This window comes from Aulonocara stuartgranti (assembly GCF_965226115.1).
Source record: "Aulonocara stuartgranti genome assembly, chromosome: 7".
In the NCBI taxonomy this organism is placed as follows: Eukaryota; Metazoa; Chordata; class Actinopteri; order Cichliformes; family Cichlidae; genus Aulonocara; species Aulonocara stuartgranti.
The window spans coordinates 47,967,864-47,992,500 of NC_138945.1; the positions used below are offsets into that span (position 1 = coordinate 47,967,864).

The window sequence follows — 24,637 nt, forward strand, 5'->3', positions numbered from 1 at the left end:
AGATTGTAGCAATAAAAATAAAAAACATAAGAGATTTGCTACGAGTAGCCTTTCTAAAGTTTACTGAAAAGTGAACTGAGGAGTTGCATGCACAGCATCTGTAAATAAAAATTACTGATGCCTAAAGTAATGATGGACTGCACATTTTTCTTCTTAGCTCATCTGCAGATGGCAGTAAACTTTAAGTAAACTTTGCTGTGATTGGCCTGGACTTGCAAGGAAAAAGGTGTAAACAATGGGGGGGGGGGGGGGGGGGGGGGCTTCTGTGCTCACAGTCAAAGCTGTCCCAAAGACAATCAAATTAAAAATTTCACTGTTGTCAATATCGTACAGAGCAAACACCAGAAAATGTTTGGCCAGGTTTAGTATGAACAGCCAGTGCTGTAACAGTGAGACAGAAGATAAGGAAAACAATGATAGGGATGAAGGACTTTGGTGACCTAGTTACACTGTTTATATATAAAAAGATTAATTCATTTCTTTTAAATGGAACAAGCATTTTAAGTTTAAAGAAATTGCAGTTAATTGGTAGTAAAATAATCTTTAGTTTCAGGTGGAAAAATTAATGAGACTAATCTTGCCACTTCAGTACAATCACTCATGTCTTGCAGACACCTTCTGAGGACATTAAGTCACATTTTTACCTCAAGGCTTTAAAACTGTTCGAACAAACTGCTGCTCCATAACAGAGTGAACTCTCTCTGTTGAAGATCACGTGGTCTGCACCACAATAAGCAGGAATTATGACCTGGATTTAAGAGTATACTGTCAACACCGGCTTAAACAGTCTGATGTGAAAGGTTGTTGAGATTAAGCAAAGATGCTGAGCTGCAACTCTAGTGAAGGCTAACAGTATCAGGACAGAGGACCTAAACAGAAATGCAGTCAGTGGATGATTTATTAGGTACACATGTAAAATCGAAGCCAATACAGTCATCTGAGCTATAAAATTCATTATTACACTCGTAATAATAACTACTTCTTACTGACACACTCAGAGGTATTAATTTGGCTCTATTCATTCCTATAGTGTTGTAGATTCAATTATACTGATGTGTCCCACTCTAATAAAATTCAATAAAGATATAACTTTAATAAAGAAATAATTCACGTAAGACTGCTGTAACCTTACATCGTAGCCATTGTGCTGGATTGAAGTGTAGCCTCAACTATGGGGGGGGGGGGGGGAGAACTGCTTACACATTTTTTTTAAAGTACTGATTTAAATTCATGACATTCAATATTTTTTTTTCTATTTTTTTTTTTTTAAACCGTAACAGTACCTAAGCTGAAAATGCTGCTCGCACTGCCACCTAGAGGCTGTACCAAGTTGTCCTGCAGTTAGGTGTGGCCTCATCTGAGAACACCCAAAATGGGTTTTGTTCAAAGTGTTTTAAAACAGAAAAGCAGCTTTAATTTCTCTCTGTTCAGATTGAGCAGTAAGAAGTCAGCTGCAGGCTTTTCTTGACGTTATTTCCTGTAGGGTCTTACAATTTTAGTCATCACCTGTCCTACCTAAAGGTTTGTTTTGTGCTGCATGCAAAACTCAAACTATAAAGAAAACCAACCTGAAGCAGAACTAAAAGTAGACCTTGTGTTGCTTCTTTTTTATCTCTAAAAAGAAGACAATTGTCTCATCCCAGCCACTGTTTTCAATCCTTTCTTTCTCTCCACCACAAGTTTTGTCGATTAACTCTGCTCTTCTCTGTTGTTGTTGCTCTATGTAAACTACTAGCCGGTAATCGCCGGTCCCTTGGCTGCGATTCCCCTATTGACTTTGGTAAGAGAAGGGTTTCCTGGATATCACCGCTCTTCCGCTCCTCTGTCATTCTGAGCGTTTGTCGCTCCGTCCACTAACGTGTTCTGCTCTCTCCTCATATCATCATGATTTTGGTTAATTTCACATGGCGACTAGTCCTGTTTTGTATCAGATTGCTGTGGACTGCTTTATTTTGTGTCGATGTGTTTCCAAGATGATCCTCCAATGTAGACACTGTTTAGGTCACTTGCCCGTACATATGTGGGCAGCTAAAGTGACTGGAGCTTTTCTTTTTCAAAGCTAACGCGCATCATCTCACACTAATCCTACTGCATTTTTTTTCACGAGTTGTTGAGATGTTGTTTGATAAAAATCTATTTTGGCCTGTGTTAAGCTTTAAACAGGGATATGTCTTCATCACGTCCCAGATTTGCTGATCTCTGTCAAATGAGGCATGGCGATGCAGTGTCAGGCTACATGCAGAAGAGAAATGCATGAAGCATCAGTGTGATTTGATCTGTAGCGTTAGTTTGCATCCACCCCCTACATTAACATGGCATACTGGGAATGTTAAAAGACTTGGTCTGTTTTCAAAGAGAGGTAATCTAGGATATTTAATCTCATCTGCAGGGGAGTTATTGTCACAAATTTTGGGGAGACTACTAAAACTTCAGTTCACTTCACTTTCACTTCATTTTATATTCAGCTTAAACAACAACATTTAAGTTCACATTTAAGTGAAACGAACCCTATTAAAATCTGACAAGCCGATGCATTTGAACTGAAAGTGATGTTGCACTCGCACATGTGCTGTACTGGCCCGTTGTGCAATATTTGATGGAAATCTTTGCTACTATTGGGTACAATCAAAACTAAAATTTGTTTTTCTCTATTCTTTCAACTACCTCACCGACTCAGTCGTTTCTTTAAAAAAGAAAAGGAAAGGGAAAAAATGTGTTGTACTGTACATCTGAGTGCTGTAATCATGCCAGTTAACTGTGGCGCTCCACTCTGTGTTCAATTCTACAGGTGACTATGCCGGGTTTCCTGGCTGTGGCCTCCTGCGCCTGCACAGCACTTACCGCCATGACCTGAAGATCTACGCCTCTGACGAAGGAAGGGTGCAGATGACGGCTGCTGCTTTTGCCAAGGTAACTATGTCACTGTATTGGAAGACTAAACTCTTCATATAAATGTTACTTTAGTACTTAAGCGATTCTGATGGAGCTTGAGGAGAGCATTTAAAGCAGCTTTGCATGAACAAGACCCACTTGTTTGCCATAAATTGGAGCCGCTTGGCTTGCTTTCCTGGCCAGTGTGGAATTTATGTTCCCACTGCTCAATATTAAACAGAATCAGAATCAGAATACTTTATTGGTCCCTGGGGGAAATTATTTTTTGTTACAGTGCTCCATTTTAAACCAACATTAAGACAAGACAGACAATACGCTAACTAAGAATAGTACAATATATACATATATATACATACATACATAAGTCACTTATAAATAAATAGTTGGAAAAGAAACATGTGTAGTTGTAGCAGCAAACAGTGTGTTAAGTGGATGCGTTGTACAGGGAGATGGCCACAGGCAGGAATGATTTCCTGTGTCGTTCAGTGGTGCTTTTCGGTAATCTCAGTCTCTCACTGAACGTGCTCCTGTGACTGACCAGCATGTCACAGAAGTGCGATGGCTGTAAAACGGCTAACTGATCATCTGCAGAGGAATGGTCTGTTTGAAGAGTTTGAGACAGGTTGAGAATTTATCCCAAAAATAGAAACAACATTAGTTAGGGGTGATCGTGGCTCAAGAGTTGGGAGTTCGCCTTGTAATCGGAAGGTTGCTGGTTCGAGCCCCAGCTCGGACAGTCTCGGTCGTTGTGTCCTTGGGCGAGACACTTCACCCGTTGCCTACTGGTGGTGGTCAGAGGGCCCGGTGGCGCCAGTGTCCGGCAGCCTCGCCTCTGTCAGTGCACCCCAGGGTGGCTGTGGCTACAATGTAGCTTGCCGTCACCAGTGTGTGAATGTGTGTGTGACTGGGTGGATGACTGGTTGTGTAAAGCGCTTTGGGGTCCATGGGGACTAGTAAAGCGCTATATAAATACAGGCCATTTACCATTTAGTTAAGGTTATGAATGACAAGACAAGCGTAGTGATGAGAATGGACTCATCTACCTTGTTTGCTTCGGGTTACTCGTCACGACTTAACCCTCACATATTTATGTAATTTTTTAACCATTTCAAATCTGATGCATGTCTGCAGGGTCTTCTGGCTCTAGAAGGGGAGCTCACGCCCATCCTGGTTCAAATGGTAAAGAGTGCCAACATGAACGGACTGCTGGACAGTGACAGCGATTCTCTGACTGACTGCCAGCAGAAAGTGAAAGCCAGGCTGCATGAGATCATGCAAAAGGACCAGGACTTTACAGAGCAGGACTACCAAAAGGTGTTGTCACACATGGAATTGCTCAGTTAGTGATAAGCTGTATGAGGCAATTTCTTGTTTGCAAGTAAAGTCTCCAGTTAGTTTAAACAGTTAAATGTGCCTCTTAATCCAGATAAGATTTGGATTATCCAAAGAATTTTGCAACTGCTGATACATATATTGACCGTCTTTTCTGGCATAATCTCATGCGTCGTGTTTGGCAGAACATGTTATCTATTTACTTCTGCTTCTATCGTGTCCCAGTTGGCTCCGACTGGCAGTCCGTCACTGGTGAACTCCATGAAGGTCATAGAGAATCCAGTCAAAACCTGTGACAAGGTGTATGCCCTCATCCAGAGCCTTACATCGCAGATCCGAAAGAGACTGGAGGACCCCAAGTCTGCAGGTACTGAGAACCTGCAGAAAGGCTGCCTTTTAAAATGTTTTACTGTCTTTAAACCCTCAGTATTTATTTTAGTCATCAGGTGTTATGTATGAATAAGACTGATGCAGAAAAGCTTGTAACTGTAGTGTGTATATATGGAGTTCAAAATTGATCCACCCCTCATTTCTTTATATTCTGGTAGGAAAATTGGAACCATGTGGAGTTATTTATTGAAACATGAGGTTAGCCAGCTTTCTTGTCATTTCTTTAAGAAGTCTTCAGGAATAGTTCTCCAGGCTTCTTCAAGGACATTCAAAGCTCTTTTTTGGATGTTGGCTGCTTTTTGTTCTGTTCTCTGATAAGATGATCCCGCCCTGCTCAATAGTGTGTTTTTGTTTTTTGTTTTTTTCTATCCAGTTATGCTTCTTACACTGCCTTCTTACATCGGCAGTGTGATTCCCATGGTTTCATGCTGAAAAGTGAAGCCGTTGCAAATAAAATGCTTTCCGTGTGGTTTTGCATTAATAAAAATCTGAGGGTGTTTTTTCTGTATTCATGATTTCAACAAGATCTCTGACACCAGTGCCTGAAATCCAGAGCCATGACAGAGCCTCCACCCTGTTGTGCAGGTGGCTGTAGAATGTCAATGTCCCAAGCAGAAATGTGTGAAAACCTTCAGAAAGCTGGAGAATTAATATTCAAGAACCTTTTTAAAAATCTTTTATAGTTAGGGTTTTTTTTACGACAATGATAAAATTAGTCGCTGTATTTTTAATTTTTTTTTTTTTTCTTCTCCAGACCTACAGCTTTACCACAGCGAGACGTTGGAGTTGATGCTACAGCGCTGGTCTAAGCTGGAGAGAGACTTCCGCATGAAGAATGGGCGCTACGACATCAGCAAGATCCCAGATATCTACGACTGCATCAAATATGACCTTCAGCATAATGCCTCTCTTGACCTGGAGGACACGCGGGAACTTTTCAGACTGTCCCGTGCTCTGGCTGATATAGTCATACCACAGGTAAATCACATCAGTGTCTTTAATTGCATTTTTTCCAAGTGCTGCCCAGCACTTATTTTTAAATTTTGCACAAATTTGGCATTAGTAATGAGTGATGTAGCAACATTATTCCAATGGCGCATTTAAAATGTCATGCTTTAGTCAGAAAACCTTACCAGCGAGAGCAAGGTTCAAATCAACCCTCTATTCATTAACATGTCTTCTGAATTAAAGTGACTTGTCACAAATAACATGCAAAAACATGGTATTTTAATGGATTGCCCCCTTGTTCATTGACATCAGGAGTATGGCATCAACAGAGCAGAGAAATTGGACATCGCCCAGGCTTATTGTGTTCCCCTGATGAAGAAAATCCAACTGGACCTGCAAAGGACCCATGAGGACGAGGCTGTCAACAAGTTGCACCCTCTGTGAGAATACAGAACACTACTGAAGCGCACATGTTTATAAGCCACATGCATACATGTATTAACAAGTATTACAGGTGTTGTGTTACTCACTTGTGTCTCTTCCTCCGCCCTGGTGTTCAGGTATTCTCGGGGTGTCATGTCTCCTGGGCGTCACGTCCGCACACGCCTCTACTTCACGAGTGAGAGCCACGTTCACTCCCTGCTCAGCATCTTCCGCTACGGAGGCCTGCTGAATGTATGCAGTGGTTTTGTCACCTTTGACTTTTTGATTTTCTGCAGGTGTGCATGTGCACATTCAGAGGGCGAATTGCCAGAACAGAGCTTTTGTAGCGTTGCACTTATTGCAGAGGGTATTCCTTCCAAGACAGAAGGCTTTTTGAAGATGACTTCAGTGACTTGTTCTAATAAAACTAAGCTGAACTGTAGTTCTAAGTTAATAGAACGCTTATGTCTAAATTGGACTGTAGAACTGATGTTTACCTTGCCCTTGCATGAATTTTCACAGATCTGTGGTGTTTCACTCATTGGCTTTAATTTTACATCTGCTTGTCTTTGCACATCAGGAGGAGAAGGACCAGCAGTGGAAGCAAGCAATGGACTACCTGAGCGCTGTGACTGAACTCAACTATATGACACAGATAGTCATCATGCTGTACGAAGACAACAACAAGGTGGGCAGGATGAAATGAAACACATACCTCCTCCTCCAAACTGCAGCTTCCTTTGCAGGATTGCAGGCTCCTTTACGCAGCCTCCTTTGTATATTTGTGTCTGTGTGCTGAGCAGGACCCCTCCTCAGAGGAGCGCTTCCATGTGGAGCTTCACTTCAGTCCAGGAGTAAAAGGATGTGAAGATGAAGAGACTATTCCTCTTGGATTCGGCTTCCGGCCGGCCTCCTCAGAGGTGTGTGACCATACCGCACTCATATTGCTGGTTGAAAATTGTCTAAAAATGTGAAAAATTTCAGTTTCAAACCAGACAAGAGGCCATTTAAGGTTTTAAAAAATAAAAATCTCCCTTGTAGTTGTGTGTCGACATCAGGTGTGTTTTGTTGATCAGAGATGTCAGTCACTTCTTTCTTCTCTGACCAATTAGAATGAAGACAAGAAGCCTAATCAGGGCAGTCTGGAGGACCTTTCTCAGGATGAGCCGGACCAGGCACTTCAAGTCTCTGATCCAATCAACATTCAGCGAAGGTCTCCCATGATTCGGAACCGCAAGACTGGCTCCATGGAGGTACCAGACTGCCAGAGTTCAGTGTTAAAATGACAAAATGCGGTCTGGGTGTGAACTAGCTCTTCTGACACTTTTGCCTGTCATTTTAAAAGTGCGATGATGCTCTTGAAGCAACCATTAAACATCAGGTCCCTGAATAATATGTTGAGGATATCAGTATTAATCCCTGGTCTCTTTGGCCCCACTCAGGTCCTCTCTGAAACCTCCCCCACTCATTCCGCCAAAGGCTGCACATCCCATCGACTCTTCATATCCTGCTCACGCCAGTCTCCTGAGATCAAACCAGCCAGTGGCTTAGGTAGGGATCTAATTTTTGGAGCAAGTGTGGGAGAATGTGTGTTTTCGCTGTGTTCATATCTGCGTTCATGGCCTCACCGCTCATTCATTTCCAGCCGTCATCACTGCGCCTCCTCTTCATCACGAGCTGCAGCTGTGACTTTTTTACCCCCTTCACCCTCCCACTTTTCCATTTCACTTTCAGTCTGTCCCTCGTTTCTTTCACATAGCGTCCACCCCAGCTTAGTTTAGCTTAGCGGCAGCCGAACAGGATCAGAATCCAAACTATGCTGGCCAGAGGTCAGCGGGGAAGAGTCATGTTCACAGCCAACTGCAGGAACACTGCGTCATATGGTGATCAAAGACGTGTTCCTCTCCTCTCTAGGTGATAAGGTGACAACACGGTGAACATGCTAATACCTTCATAGTCAAACAAAACCCGACTCTCTAGTTACTAATGTTTGCCTTTTCTTTGTTTAATGTCACTATAACTGATATTGACTTGACTAACATAAACTAATATAATTAGTAAAGATTATTAATATTGTCATATAGTGACTTGGAGACTCAGAGACTCAATAACTCAAATCCCTGCTCCAAATAATGTGGTCAGCATATGTGCTGATAATCCAAAGTTCAGGTGTTTGTGAATAGCAGCCAATCAGAAGAAGCCTGGCTGAAAGGGAAGGAGAAGGGAGCAAAAAAAACAAAAACTAAACTAAACCAAAACTTTTTTGTTTAAAACAGTGGATGAACTGAGGAGCTGGACCGAGGACCAGTATAAGATAAATTATTATTTTTAACAGTGAATTATACAAAGCATCTCTAGTAGAGGCCAAGAATAAAAATACCGGTGACCACCAGTTCTACCCCTCAGCCTCCTGGTAGACACAGCTGTGGTATTAATTTCAAAATCCTACGGCGATGCCTGCCCAGCAGGATTAAGCCAAAACCCCGTCCGCCGTATGCAGCTGTGGGGTAAAAAGGTTGGAACTGAGCATACAGTAACAGGTCACCTTTGAGTATACACCTATTCTTAACTATTCACGAGACCAGTTTGCTGCATTTGTTTTTTCGGATGAAGTTTGATTTTTTTTTTTTTCTTTCTTCAAATCTTCACATGTGAATAATCAGATCTGACCAATGCATTTAGCTGCATTTGACAAATGTGTGCTCGAAGTTCAAAACTCAAGACAGTATTGAATTATACAAATTTCCCGTGCTGTTGCCTTGTTGTGAGAAATGGATGAATCCACAATCTCAATTTCTTCCTTTTCTCACCAAGTTGGCATCCCCAAAATTTGTAACTGAATTTCATGTTGTTGTTTTTTTACAATGCGCTCTGTGCGTAAAGGCCTTAATTGTGCAACATTAGCATCAAAAGATGTCAGAACAGAAGAAGTGTTATTATATTGCCAGAAACTGAATTTGCTGTAAGCTCACACAGTTGAAACAAACGCAGATGATAATATTACAAGTATTTGACATGTTGCGCTGTTGTAACCACTCCAGATATCAGGTTGTCCTGCTAAAGAATACATCTGTGATTTAAAAGAAAAGCGTCTTCATTAACATTAGTTGTCCCTATATAAATAAGTTACATGTTCCTCCTTCAACTAGAGAAAACTGCCCTCACAAATTCTTAAAAATCTACTCTAAATATTATTAGTCTTATAACAAAACATTTTTGGTCCCATACATAAAGTAAGATATCAGTGTAGGTCCCTTTGACCTCTTTAAATTGTTCCAAATCAGACCACTCTGGGTCCATGAATGTAGTTTAACCTCAGCCTAAATAAAGGGACTTTTGAAGGACATGCAACATCCAACAACCTGCTAACATGGTGACACTTACAAGCATGACATGCTTCCATCTAAATAAAGACGTGTGGAGAAAACCATAAAACCAACAATGTGAGCAGAGAGTGGAGTCGTGGTGTGGAAAAAAACAAGAGATCGAAAGCTTTCAAAGACTAGCGTACATCAACCTGCGTCACTTCTTACTGCTGGATATCACCAGGGAATGAGTGATGGTCCTTTAAAAATCCTTATTGTTTTAAATGTCACATCGCTACAGTAGGTTAACGTGCCCCTTTCTGTATAATGCACCGATCGTCGTGCTGCTCGGTGCTTAATTATCACGTTTGAAAGCAGCAGTTGGCTTTATGTCCACGTTACACTAATGTTTTAAACCCTCTCTGAGTGGAGCCATTCAGTTTGTTGTGTGCTGCGTTGCTGAGGTCACAGTTCTCCATCAGCACACTGACGCTCCGTTAACACAACGCTTAGTTGGTGTTTCAAATATTTAAATAAAATATTCATTTAAAGTCTTTGGACATTGAATTTGTCCTACGAATATGAGGATTAGTTTGTTTTATTCGTGTACAGCAAGTCTAAAACTCATTTCCACTCTCGGCCTGCTTGAAATGCTATTGTGACGTATAGGAAACCCACATGTTCTGTGCATGTGCACACATCACTCACACAAGGGTCTTACACACTGAGTCACTGTTCTGAAAAACCTTAAAGCTTGCGTGTCATCTAGGTATTTTCCTTCTATTATAAACTTTATCAAATCTATATAATAAATATCTGTTTGCAGGGTGTTCATACAGGTAAACTCATTTTTCCCAAAGCACAAACACACTCTTGGGCCACACCATTTAGTGTGTAATTAAAAAATATATATAAAAAAAATTCTCACCCTTCACATGTCCACTTCACCCATCCCTTCACCTCTTCCCCCCCGCACTCCCACGGCTCCTCCACACAGGCTCGCTCTGCTCTGGCCTCTTCAGTGCCTCAGCCCTCGGGGTGTCCTGTAGCGCCCCCAACCTTCGGGACTACGTCCGCACACACCACCGTCACCACCACCCGAAGCCTCCTCTGTCCCCCGGCAGTTTGCCGTGCAAGAGTGGCATGTTTGGTACGTTCACCACGCTCTCTGTCCTCTCGCATGGAGCTGGTCTTTTCATCTGTATCCATTTGAAAAGCTTTTTTTTTTTCCTGGCTTTGAAAAGTCTTGTTTTTTTTCTTTCCTACTTTGTGTTTTTTGCTCCTAAATTCATCTTATTGATTTTTGGGGACATTTTTTTTTCCCTTCAGATCAAAACAAATCAGCAGCTGTAATATATTGCATCGTTTCTCCTAATGATTTTTGCCCCGCAAGAATGGGCAGCAAGGGCACTGATTTGACAGCAGAGGGATTGGCTGTGTAGTAAATGCTGAGCATACAGGCTGGAATACAATTAATACTTTTCTACATCAACTTGACCGCTAACCGATCAACCCGCTCTCCTCTCGGACTCAAGTGTTTTGTCTCTCTGTGCATGTTGTGTTAACATATCCTCTTTATTTCACAATCCTTCGTAAAGTGAAGTAGTGTGTCTGTAAGCCAAAAGCCTGGCTTTTTTATTTTTTCATATTAATCACAATTTACGGTAATCCTTACATTAAGAAACTCAGCCTGTTATTTGGAACAGATATAAGACCCAGTAATCCACCTTAAAATAATCCCTTTTCCCTGAGTCTCGTAATGGCGGTAATGGTAAGTGAAAGAAAGCTGCTTCCACAGCCACCAGGGGTCCTTGCAACAGGTTTAATTACCACAAACATCTGGAGTGGATAGATTTCTCATGGTTGCAGCTGGTTAATCGCACAAATTTGTTTAGTGCGTCCCAAATATGCATGTGACTCATCTACAGGTGACGTCATCATTTTCCTATTAGGTGTATTTATGCATATGGATCCGAACTGCAGGGATTTGTTTTCCCTCTACTACAGCTTTTTAAACACAGCAAACTGAGCCGGTCAGTTCATCCACTTGGTGTCACTCTGACTGCAGAGCTACACACTGGCAGATGCTTTACTTTCTCAGCTCTGTTGCATCAGGCCTAGAGACAGGTCGGGGTCTGGACCTGACGTCAGTCCAGTTCGTTTAAAGAAAAAAAGAACAGGGCAACAAGAGATGGGTTTATTGCTGGGAAGGTGAAAGGAAGTGCACACTTCAGATCTGAAGATGGCCTGCAGTGTCAGTGGTAAGTGCATTTCAGAGAGGCGGTTCCCAACCTTTATTTTACAGCTTTCTGCAATACCAAAAATGACCTAATGGATTCTTACCTGACATAAAAGTGGGTTTTCTTCTTTCGTAAACCGTATATTACATGCATACGCTCTACAGAGCTTTATTTCACCTGTCAGCTCAGTTTTTTTTTTCTGTTTTATTTTTCCCAGTCTGCAGCGTTACTGCGTTAGTAAAAACTACGTTACACCAACACATTGAATGTGATCAACAGCCAGTAGTAGTCAGGCTGGAGGAAAAAGGAGATGTGTTCCTGTCGGTGACATTTAGATCAGCACACTTCTTACGTCCGTTGTTTACTCCACCCACTCCACAGCAGCCTTGCACTCAGTCTCCACTCTGTTCATTCAAAGATGACCCTCCTTTTCACACAGATCTGTTGGCAGACAGACACTGATGAATCGACAGGCCAACTCTGCTAATCGGTTTTCTCCTTCTTTTTTTTTTCTTTTTTTCTTTTTCCTTTTCCCCCCTTTGTGTTCAAACACACAGACTCACAAGCAGACTCAGATCCCAGCTGCCCCAGTAATGCCAGTTACCTTTCTTATCTCCTCAGAGCTGTTGTCTATGCCGGCAGTAAAGAGATTTTCTGTGTCGTATGCCAGGCATCCGACTAATGGTATGTCTGCCTTTTTTTTTTCGACACTCCTCCAGTTCTCCTCTTATCTTGCATGACGGTTTTGTGGGAAAACATTTTCTATGTTTTCTGTTTTGGGAGGTGTGACGTGTGGCTACATTACTTGCATCATCTCAGATTTTTAGGTTTTTTTTGTTTCTCTTCCAGCGCACACCTTCGGTGTTTGGGTTTTGTTTTGTTTTTACTTATGTTGTCAGCCCTTCACCTCTAACATCACCTGCTCTGCCTGCAAGTGTTTTCATCTCCAATCCTGCTGTTCACAGGATGGTTAGCTATGTGGAATATATCGTGTTCCTTAGATATATCTCCACGGGTAGATAATCAATGCACATAAAAAAAATTAAAAAATCCTCACTGGCATATGCACTGTTGATTCTAAAATAATTTATTTGATAAATGTCTGGGTTTTTGCTATAAATGCCAAATAAAACTTTAAATAGGTGTTTCTCTTGTTTTAGTTTAACCCCAGTTTAACCACACACATACTTACAGTGATGTCATAGTGTACTGACCACACACATACTAAATAAAGTCTGGACCAACCCATTTTAGGAAGAGCATCTGTTAATCGGGGGGCCTGTGGTTCAATACCTGGCTCCTCTGGTGTGTAGTAGTTGATGTACACGTTGCTGCTTTACTGTTTCCATATTTGGGCCTTTTACGGTATTTGGGGTTTTATATGAAAAGCTCAGAGACAGCTGATCACATGTTGGCAGTTTGATTAGTGCTGGCTGTATGTCAGCAGAATTGATGTCAGCTGATCCACAGGCTGGTCTCACATGTTGGTTCAGAGTGGCTGAAGAGTTGGTGGAATTCACAAATCTCATATGTTGAAACGTGTTTATTTATTTATTTTTTTAAAGACAGCTGGAGCCACAGTCATGGGCCTTTCCCTCCAGTTTGCTCTCTTGCTTCTCTCCTGTAGTCACATTTTGATTTATAATAATAGGCGCTGATGATCCATTTAAAAAGTGACAGTTTTCCTTAGATCCACTAACATTGGTGTGATCTGCTTTGTTACAGGTATTTGCTTTCAATAAATATTATTCTTATATTTTATTTACAATTGTCCAAGTTCAGTTTTGAACAGCCACCTGCTCATCAAGCTGCTGTTTGTTATATATATTATTATTTAACTAAGGACATTCCTCACTTTATCAATGATGAATTATCTGTTGTTATGATGCAAAGCGGAGAAAAGGGCAATCACAGCTGTGGGGTTTTTTTCTGAATCATAACCATGTTGATGGGTAAAATATTGTAGATAAAGTAACGTGTGCTTTACACATATTCTCATTTGCTTGGTCACTCAAATGGCACTAGAGGTGAAATTGTTCTCATTTGGTCGTTTTGATGTGAAAGCCAGGTGGGATTAACCAGCCGAGGAGCGATGTCGGGCAAAAACGCTGAAGAATGGGTCAGTAATGAACTTGCATTCATCAGGTTCACACAGACACATGTTTGAGGGTCTGTGGTGTCCTGTTAACTGTTCCATTTGTAAATATGCAAATGTCTGGTCTTTTATTGCAGATTGAAAGCTCATGCTGCTTTCTGATGATGGGATTGAGTGGTGCATACAAACAAGTTAGGAATGAGTCACCATTAGCCGCCTGCCACACAGTGAACACCGAACCTTTGAACCAACCCCACCCCTGAGTGTTCTGAGCCCTGGGGCAGTTGCCCAATTTGCAGAGCTAGTGATAGAAATCTGTCAGAAAGTCACGCCTTCATGCTACAAATCTAAAATACGACTTCTCTTGTCACATTGCAGTTCTGTTGCCACACATACAGTTTCTTGAAAAATAGCCCTGGGGGTCACTGATGTTTGAGCACTGATTGACTGAAAAAGCCTTTCATTCAGATTACGTGGAGCAGATCTCAGGTGTGTTTTTATTCATTCGTTTCCCCCCCTGACGTCTCTATTTCACCTCAGGCTATCTGCTTTGCATTTGATTTCTTTGAAATGGAAAGGTGGGACTGAGTCTGTTTTTTTTCCTGTTTGAGCCGTGAGGTTTTTGTCCGTTGCAGCCTACAATCGATCGAATGCCCTCCGGCCGCACTGCTTTTCAGCTCCTCCCGTTTCTGCTCCCGCTCCGCTGCACTTTCCAGTTCTACTCTTCTCTCCCTGCTCTGCCTCTCATCCCCTCAGAGCCCTCGGACATGCCTCACGTAACCCAGCTGCTGGAGTGGCTCCCTGCTGAGACAGCCCTGCTGGGGTTTGCCCCTGTGGCTGTGGATGGGGCCATGGCCCACCACCTGCGTCACTGCCCCTACCACTTCCGCCTCTTCAAGACTGAGCTGGTGTCTAGTCAGGAGCTCCCAGAGTCTCACTACGGTCAGCCGCTGCAGTCCCTGAAAATACTTGGTGCTGCCTCCTCTTCCTCACTTTCGTCCTAGCCAGTCGGTGCTGGGAGAAGGGGGATGCTGCCAGTGCCAGTTCAGCTTAGCATCTGTTGTGGCTCATTGCTTTTATTTTTCTTGCAGCCTGTGCGTTCATTTTCCCTCCTAGGTCTGCCTGTTAATGATATCTATAGCCCTGCCTCATGCTCCATTTATTGTCCGACTATAAACATTCTCATTTTGCACATCTGCCCAAAGATGCAAACACTGTATTCCTCTGCTTATTTAAAGACACAGTGAAACTATTAAAGCAACTTAGCTTTCACTCGAGCACTGCGGCTCTCAACGTTTTTTAGGTGTCACCTGACAGAGGTGAACCGGGGGGGGAAATCTAATGGACATCTAAAGGTCATTAAGTTTCCAGCTTCCCAGCTGAATGTCCATGTAATGTCCACTCGTGACATTAGTGGAGGTAATTGCCCAGATAATTCCAGTCAAGCAAGGCTGAGGCATGTGTCCTGAATGCTTCACCCAGACGGAGTATTCTTAGGAGAATAATTAGGCCTGAAGTTTGAGAGGCATGAGGAAGGACAACTTTCTGACCTGAACACTTGTAACACTGTCTTGGGTTCATCTGTAAAAACAACTATAATTTCCAACTCAACCAGAATGTTGTCCTTTCTTATGAATGGCACAGAAGGAAATGGACGAGCTGCATCCACACGGCTGGGAATACACGGATGGCGTCCCTCTGAATTCTCCACCCTGTTAGCTGCTCGGTTTTCACATCATTATAATCCCACATCACACAGCTTTGTACCAGGCATCTGGCAGATTAAGATGCGTTTATGTGACTCAGTTCAAGGGACATTTGAGTTCTCACATCTTTATAAGATGGTTCTGATTTGATGTGAGCACTGAGAAATTCTCATGGACTAAGGAGCTGTAGAGACTGTTAGCATTATTGTAGTTTCATTCTTTCTGCGTCCAAAAAGGGGAGAATACTATGACAAGGAGTGAGAAAAAGGTTCAATCCATATGAAATGTGATGCGTATAGATTTTATTTATTTTGAAAGGACCAATAAGTAACTGAACAATTAGGACCTGATAAGACACTTTGAGTGTATTCTTTAATTTCACTGTGTCTTTAAGTCTTTGCATATGATTGGACATTTATAGCTCACTTGTGGAATTGGTAGAACATAGCAATTCATTTTTAACCATAATCTCAAATTATAACAAATAATACATCTGCAAAAAGGACGACTAATGGATCTACATGCATGCGGTTCAGTCTGGTGAACCAGACTCTTTTATGCGATGGTTAGAGGCCTGCCTAATTGCATTGTGTGCATGTTCCATCCTGAGCAGTGGGTGCAGGAAAAGGAAGCCTTTACAGCTGGGCTTTTGTTCAGGAATGAGGTCTGTGTGGAAATGCGTGTCGGATATTGATGGCGCTAATTTGGCCTTTGCACTGGGAAGTAACAACTGAATCTCCACAGTGTCTTCCTCAAAATAACAAAATATCCCTTGGCTGGGTTGGAGATATTTCAGTGTCTGTCTGAAAGATCTGGGTCATCATCTATTGGCTAATTTTAATTGGCTAATTAAGTGGCGGCCTGTCCGTTAACTGTCGATCGCGTAAAGTGTTTGTGGAGCAGGTCCTGGCACATTGTCAGCTTAACACAGCTTGCCTGCACTCAGCAGAGATGACCGTCTGTTATGACTTGTGCCGTCTTTATCTGCATTCGTTCCCTGCCTCGTATGTTTATGTCTGCCTTTGTGGAGAGTGAATAGTGCAGTGAAGGATCAGTGGGCTTTTTTTCTCTCCTCTCACTGCATCTACTGTGTGAGCTGAATTGTAAAGTCCATGTGAACGCACTGCAGCAGCGATGAGGAGGGAAAGATGATAAAAGCCAACTAATGTGTTTTTATATAACGCCTGCTCTATTACACAGTACACTAAAGACAGAAGGAGAAATACTGTAGCATGGAACTTGTCTGAACTGGCAAAACATTTCCTCCTGAGGCTTTGTAATATCACTTTAAACGGTAGAATAATTTTTCTGCTGTCATCACATCTTTGGCAGGAAGCTGTTTTCAGATTCCACATTAGTCTTTGTTTTGTCAAATGAATAAAGCTGCTCAAGGCTGTATCGGGTAAGGAAAAGATTTTTTGATTAGTCAATGGAAGGCCTGAAGGTCTTTGTCGTATCCTGCCATTCCTGTTCTTCTTCTAAGCTTTAGATTAAAAAGCAGAAGCAACAGGTTGTATAATGTTCTTAACTCTTGAAAGTGCACACAATCCCATGAGAAACATTAACAACAAGCAAGTCAACTAATTATAAATTGATATCTTGGCCCCTTGAGGCCTTGAAAGGTTCCTCTCCATTAAGCATTTCGTTACGCTTGAATTGAATAAGTTGTTTTAGGTAATAGCCGTGCACACATTCATGGTTGTTGCACATTATTCATGGTGAAGGCAAGGATGGCCAGCATGCTGTCTGGGTAGATGGATAAAGGTGGAAGCAGCACTTCAACCTCCATCTATTCCTTACTGTCATCATAGAGCTTCATGTTCTCTGTTGGGCTACTGTGAATGCTGATGGACTGTTTCCTGCATGTGTGAAAGTCACCTTCTTGCCATTGCACTTTAGTGTTTAAAAGTTGTATTTCACAAGATGTAGATGTTTTGTTTTCTTTTTTTTTGAGGGGGGGGGGGGGTTGGTTTTTTGTCCCGACCAACAAAAGCAAGCAAAATATAGAAATGTAATTATGAATACAGATATAAATTTTATAGAACATAAAAGTATATGTAATGCAATTTTACATATGACGAATCTTCTAATAAAATGAAAAAAAATTATTAATTGATTTTTTTTTTTAAAGAATACAGTTTTTCTTGTTCATTTCCTCTTCATTGTCGTAACACGAATATTTCCGCACCATTAACAAACCTCGAAGAAAATTAATCTTTTATGTGTGGTTCACAGTTCATTACAACTTGTGCTGCAGCTCATCATCAAATCTATGTTGGTGATCCAACCCAACCGGCTCAGGAAACAGGAGGGGAAATAGACTGAACATTTGTACCGGTCCTATTTAACAAATTAATTAATTAATTAATTTATACAATACAGGCATAACATTATAACCACCTGCTTCATATTTTATTTTCCCTCCCTTTTGCTGCCAAAACAGCACCGACCCGTCGAGGCATGGACTCGTATTGTAGCACCAGGATTGCTTTTAGATCTGGGGAATTTGGAGGCCAAGTCAACACCTCAAACTTATTGTTGTGCTCCTCAAACTATTCCTGAAGCATTTTTGCTTTGTGGCCGGGCGTATTATCCTGCTGAAAGAGGCCAGCGGGTAATACTGTTCAATGAAAGGGTGTACATGGTCTGCAATATTGCTTGGGTAGGTGGTACGTGTCAAAGTAACATCCACATCAAGGTCAAGGTTTCCCACCAGAATATTATCCGAAGCATCACACTGCCTCAGCTGGCTTGCCAGGTGTTCCCCAGGTAAATGCCTCACATGCACCTGACCATCCACGTGACGTAAAAGAAAACACAATTCATCAGATCAGACCTTCCATTCCTCCATGGTCCAGTTCTGATGCCCAGGTCAGCATGGACACACTGACTGCTCTGCTGCTATGCAGCCACATACGCAACAAACTGTGATGCTCTGTGTACACCTTTACATCAGAACCAGCATGAACTTTTTTCAGCCGTCTGAGCTGCACTTACTCGTCTGTTGGATCAGACCACACAGGCCAGCCTTTACTCCTCACATGCGTGAGTGAGTCTTAGCTGACCATGACACTGTCGCTTATTCACCACTGTACCGAGCACTGCAGATCAGGACCGCCCCACAATAGCTGCAGTTTTGCAGATGCTCTGACAAGCTCCAAACTCACTCCAATCCTTACATTTGTCATTTCTTCCTGCTTGCAACATCAACTTTGAGGGCAAAAGGTTCACTTCGCTCTCTAATGTATCTCCCCCCCCAAACAGGTGCCATGATGAAATCAGTGTTTTTCACTGCACCTGGCAATGCTCATAATGTTATGCCACATCTCCCCAGAATTTTATTTTCTTCTTTGTGGTTTCAGAACCTCGTCTGTAGCTAATATTAATTTTTGCTTTATATCACACACTTCACCTGAAGGAAATACCATTTACAGCATCAGCTTAGAAATGAAGTTGACCTCGAGTACTGACATCTTAAACACAAGAATCTCTGTAGTCCTCACCTACTTATTACATATACAAACACAGAACGGTATTTTTTCTTATCTTTAAATCAACAAGCATATCATATCCTGTTAACACACAAGTGAGCTCTACTATAATCACTTCATGTATCAGCAGCAACATGTAACGAGTGTGTTTTCTTGTCATTTTAAGCAGAGTGCTCTGTAACCATGTTAGAAACAAGACAAAAATATTATTTTTGTTCTTGTGGTCTCACTAACTCAGGAATTAGTTATTTGTGTTTGCATTATATCTGGCTTGCTTGTGTTGTGTAGCTACAGCCAGTCAGCTGCTGTGAGAGGTCACACGCTACCGACTGTAGCTCTTGTGTGCAAACGTTTGTGTGGCTGGTAACAAATATAAATCACTGCTAGATTTTTTTTTTTTCTTAATATGGCACTCAAATCACGTGGAACCGTAATGCACAGAGAGCAGTACTTTCCTCACCGCTCTTCCTGCTAGTACACGATCGGCTGTATTGTACCCTTTGTCCTGCAGGCTTTGAAGGATGCTCCATGGTGCCTTCCATCTACCCGCTGGAGACGCTGCACAACTCACTTTCCCTGAAGCAGGTGGACGAGTTTCTCAACTCGGTGTGTGAGAGCAACAGTGAGGTCCAGGCCAAAACCATGAAAGGTGCGAAAGCTTCAGTGTAATTTTTGTTTTATAGAATCTGATCGTCAGATCTTGAGCATGAATATAAATGGCCACAGTTCACTGGTTTTTAATCTGTTAATTCATATAAAGACATTTAAATAAAGCCTGAGAGTCGGCAGTTAAATTTGAAAGCCATTTCCACGTCTAGCAACAAAACAACACTTTCTGAATCCAAAAGCAGAAGAGAGCAGTATTTCTCAGAAGCATAATGAGCTTCAATTACATTTGTAAACTGATCCTAATGTGTTTTCTTTTCTCTCTCTGCTCCAGCGCTCTCTGGCTTGTTTGCCTCTCAGAGCCAGATTTCTCTCTATAGCCCGCAGCAGCCTCTTTCCTCCTCTGGATCTGAAGCATCTCTTCGACCGCCTGGCCAGCCTTTGTGGCGTAAGTGCAATGATTTTCATGGCATTATCAGTGTGTTGACCTGCTTTCACTGCACAAAGTGTTTTTCAAGAGAATGAAACCTCTTTAAACGTATCGGCTTCATGTTTAAATATTTACCCTCCTTACTATCGTGTAAAAGTCTAAATGACAACACAGACCGCAACAACTCAGTCGCGTCACTACACTTTCACACAGATTTAAATGCTTCAATACTGTGGTTACTGCTACAGCTCAACCGATATAATGATTTTTTTTCTTCTTTCAGACACACGAAACAAACAGATCTCCCCTAAAGTGCATCATGTGTAGTTTTTTTCTGTACATGTTTACACCCTGTCCAGCTCTGCTTGGTTTCACTGTTTGTTGTCTGGTGCTGAAGGGTGTTTGTCCCGTCTCTTCTTCTTCTAAATTGTTTTTTATTGGCTGTTAGAAATGCTGATAAATCAGCAAATGGCTAATGGCAGCTCATCTAAATTGGTTCTAGTTACCACAGTGAAGATGGAATCTCAGGTTGGAGAGGTGAAACTCAGCACTTTATCACATTCACAAATATCATAGACTGTGCAGGGGGGGGTGGATGTAGCCATCGAGATGTCAGCCATGCTTTTGTGAAGCGTTCATATGTGGATGAGACGGGGGAGTTTCAAGATAAGTCAGCCAAAAGCAGCCAGCTTGGTTAGCAGGGTACTGCATGGATATATCGCACAGACACAGATGAACTGCTAATTAGTGTGTAGGGAAAAAAATGCACAGTTTCACTCAGTTGCACTGACAGACTGTCCCAGTCTGCTCCAGTTTTAACTACAAAACAATCCACATATTTGTCATATAATATCACTGAAATGCTTCGAAATGCAGATTTTCACCCACCATACAGCCGCTCTGAAAATTATTATAGAGACCAAAACACAGGAGTCTAAGCGCACTGATTTACAGACTCAAGTGGCCGAAGGAGGAACTGCAATTTTTGGCAATTTGTTGTCTTTTTTTTTCTTTCTTTTTTTTTTAATCCCTCGATGTCTTATTAAAACTTTAAAAAACAAAAAACGGGGGGAAAAAAACAACCAATTTATGACCTAGTAAACAATAGCACGCTTATGACTTTAAAAAACAACAACAAAATATCCAAATAAAGAAACTAGAACAAAAAATGTGTGGTTGTTGTTTATAAGTATATAAATAACAGCAGACTGTGCAGCAGATTACACCGCGGCATCAACAGTCACTTAAAACTGAAGTAAAAAGTACTCTGAAAATCACAGCCCCTTCATCTTTAACCAGCTCATTGTTCTCCTTTCTCCCTCAGATGGTGAGCTGAATTCATGCACATGTTATACGTGTGCACTCGGTTTGGGTGGCTGCTCCAGATTCTGGTGCCTGTAACTGCACAGAACTCATTTAGCCTCATTTACCACACAGTGCGCAGACAGACGGGGAGGCACTTCTTCTGCTGCTCGTGTAACTCTGTTCTCTTATCAGCTGTAGTTACAGGGCAGCTGTTTACAAGTGCAGCCCTGTGACCTGTTCAGGAACATTTTTTAACCGCAGCTTCTATCTTTAGTGTAAAACACTTTAAACCCTTATTCTTGATTTTGCTGATTTGTGATTGACGGCAAATCTTCATTACATTCTAGTCAGATTATTGATATAAACATTCATGTGGCTCAATTTATGAAACCCAGCACATAAAGTAACAGTTTACATAAAGTTCCCCATGGCAACGAGATGAAGAGACGAGCAGATGATGCTTTCCTGTTATTGTGCCAGCTCGCTCTCTCATTTGTGTTCACTTTGTGTCCTTCCCCGTGACGCATGTACAACAGCAAATAACATGGCTCCTGACTCGCAGAGTGAAGCGAGGGCTCCGGGGTGGAAAGTAATGGGATTATTAGTTGCGTCATGGATGGACTTTTTAAAACATCGACAGTTTGTACCAGTGGGGGAAAACAAGTGTTTACAGAGAGCTTGTGTGTGTGTGTGTTTTCTGTTCAGATGGCAGCATCCCCTCCAGTGCTGTATCCAGTGCGGGCCCCTCATCCCCGATTACAGAGTCTTCTGGTCTGAACTTCAGCTTCAGTGAGTAGGCCGTCTGTTTGGAGAACCACAAGGACCTCTGGGAATCGGAGGCCACGGTGTAACGACTTCACTTCCTGCGCTGTTATTCAGCCTTCTGCTCATATTCACGATGTCAGACGCGATATGATCAAACAAACTGTGCACAGCGATTCTTCTGCTGCACCCCCACTGCACCACCACTGACTGCACTATCCTCACCACGCCTGCTCTTCTCCATAAAGAGGAAATAAAGAAAAATACGTGGGACCTCTCATCGCCTCGATCCACCTCCTCAGATCGCTCACACTTTCCTGAACCGTCCATTGTGCCAACATTCAGACCATTTGTGCCTTTAGTTTAATTTGGATCAGAGCAGTGCTTGCTATTTGCTCTGGAGATGGTTTTTTCCCCTCACACATCAGCAGTCTGTTTTTCTCACCTGAACTGCCGACATTTCCGGTTCAAATGCGCCACGGACTTTAAGTCTGTGGTGGATTTCATCCAAAGATCAGCACGCCTGCTTTCTAACCAAGAATTAGATTATCAATACTGCTCTCATATCTAGCTGTTAGCTCAGCTTGGCAAATAGACTGGGAATGGGGAAACAGCCTGTTTTAAAGATGGCAGAACAGTAGTAGTCTTTTCTTTTTATAAATTCTATGTTTTATCTTTTTTCTTTTTTTAATAATAAGCAAATTGAACATTAAGTGTTAGTTTTTCAAGCAGTTTTACCTTAGACAAGGCCACTGTTAGCTGTTTCCATCCCTTAAAAAGGCTGAACTACCTGCTGGATTTGAGAGTTAATCATGTTATTTAAGGCTTCAGTCATACAGACTTGGAGACCAGTTAGTGAGCACTGACGTAAAACGTCCTCATGATTCCTTTTTATCAGATTTGCCACAGTCACGTGTAGTTTGCATGGAAGATGCCAGTCTGTCTGTAAACACCTCCGTCAATAACTCAAAACCAAACAGGATGCTCAAACTGATACCAGAGGTTCATCTACTAAAAATGTCGGACAAGTTTGAATCTAAGAGGTGTGAAAATCGAGTCTGGTTTGCTTTGCACTTTTCACAGTTTCACTGCTGCTTGGTGACTGTTTGTTGACAGGTGTGCAGACAACAGATGGGATCTGCAACAGCCACCAACCAATCGCCAACTGGATTTTGGATACATATTTTTCCCTAGTTGTCGCCGACCCGTCTCTAAGCCTGTTTATGACTGAAGTCTATCCTGTTGCAAGAAAAGAAGGAAGGGTAATTTAACCAAAAATGTCAAAATGTTCCTATATCTGTTTCACACATCAAACGTCTGGATTACAAAATCAGGTGTCCCGCAGACTGAAAACCATCATCTAAAGCTTGTAACACTGTAACCAAAGCAACCACAGCCCAAATACTCTCTAATGTAACATACAAAGCATCTGCAGAGATGCAAGTTTGCAGTGTGCCTGATAAATTATTGCTCACATGATTTGTTTTACTTCATGCATTAAACAAAAAAGAGTAGTATATTTTATAATTTTTCACTCATGCCAGCCTGATCAAGCTGTTTAGCTCTGTGTTCTTCAGCTGTTAAGTAGGAACAAAGACGCATCTGTAAATGTGCCTTCAGATAATGTGATATTAAATCCAAATGTTAGGAACCTGCTGTATTCTTTTACTGAGATGTTTTAGAGTTACAGGGATAAGCCACTTGATTAAGTCAGTAGTATAGTTGTGTCTGCAGTCTGTCACCATATATTGAGGTGTGTTTTTAATGTCAAATGACTGTTTCTCATCTCATTAATCATGCTCAGGTAAAGCAGTATAATCCAAAGGTTGCAACTGGTTCATCAGTTTGTGACTGAACTGTTGGACGGTCAGTTCACTTTCAATTCAGAAAATAATTACAGTTAATTGAAATTCCAAAATATATGTTATTACTTTGACAAAAGCCTGTAAACAAAATGAAAAGCTGAATCTGATTGTGGGCATTGTGTTCAGTCGGCATTGTCAGCTTTAACAAAGTATAAACAGCAGGGAGGGGGGGAGTCCCTCTTTTCATTACAAAGCGGTTCAATTGAAAAAAAAACTGACCTTCGAAACTTGAAACGTCTGCTGTTGAATGAATTTCTGAATTTTAGCCATCTTGTAAAAGAGTTCTAGATTTTTGATTTTTGAAGGCTAATAACCTGTTTTTATCGTAATTGTGAGTTGATGTTGGTGTAGTTGTGTATTTATGTGGTTATTTAATGTCAGCCAAAGAGAGGTGCGTGTGTGTGTGCGCGCTCTGTTTAACGAGGTTTAAAGGTGTAAGATGTCTGTGATGCCCTGTCTTCTGTGGTTCAGGTCAGGCTGTGACATCGGGGAAAGGAGAGGGGCAATAATAAAAAGAGAAAATAAAGACTGAAAGTGTTGTTTAGTGTGTTATCAAGCACAACAAATCATGTTGTCACACCTGCTGCAATAGATGGTGTGAGAGTGATGTTTTATTGAGCACAGTCCAGACACAAGTCTGTTAGTGCTGCATAAACAAACTGGCCAACCTCCTGTGCTCATCTGTCTCTGCTCTTCTTCAGTCTTTTTCTCTCCCTCCTATGTCTCATTTTGTCCTTTTATCCATTTCAAGACTCATATTTTTTTCCCAGTCTATTGTCCAGTTTTGTCTTCTCTTGCAATATCAGAGCTTCAACCGCTTGTGTTGACCATGGCTGCATGCTAAGTG

At 41.7% G+C, this 24,637-nt stretch overlaps 1 protein-coding gene across 4 annotated transcripts in view; it reads left to right on the top strand.

Moving 5' to 3' along the window:
* The window catches only part of ppip5k1b (diphosphoinositol pentakisphosphate kinase 1b), a 48,775-nt gene extending 24,451 nt beyond the window's left edge, over positions 1-24,324 (top strand). The window contains exons 16-30 of one of the 4 annotated variants that reach the window (XM_082538956.1): positions 2,789-2,910; positions 4,024-4,206; positions 4,450-4,591; positions 5,369-5,592; positions 5,875-6,002; positions 6,123-6,237; positions 6,566-6,673; positions 6,789-6,905; positions 7,098-7,238; positions 7,428-7,536; positions 10,288-10,440; positions 12,152-12,214; positions 19,334-19,471; positions 19,763-19,876; positions 21,869-24,324. In XM_082538956.1, the coding sequence (XP_082395082.1) occupies positions 2,789-2,910; positions 4,024-4,206; positions 4,450-4,591; positions 5,369-5,592; positions 5,875-6,002; positions 6,123-6,237; positions 6,566-6,673; positions 6,789-6,905; positions 7,098-7,238; positions 7,428-7,536; positions 10,288-10,440; positions 12,152-12,214; positions 19,334-19,471; positions 19,763-19,876; positions 21,869-21,960 (1,949 nt within the window). In that variant the 3' untranslated portion in view covers positions 21,961-24,324. The remainder of the gene's footprint in view (positions 1-2,788; positions 2,911-4,023; positions 4,207-4,449; positions 4,592-5,368; positions 5,593-5,874; positions 6,003-6,122; positions 6,238-6,565; positions 6,674-6,788; positions 6,906-7,097; positions 7,239-7,427; positions 7,537-10,287; positions 10,441-12,151; positions 12,215-19,333; positions 19,472-19,762; positions 19,877-21,868) is intronic. The other 3 variants (XM_082538957.1, XM_082538958.1, XM_082538959.1) reach the window with 3 other exon arrangements.
* The last annotated feature ends 313 nt before the right edge of the window (positions 24,325-24,637 follow it).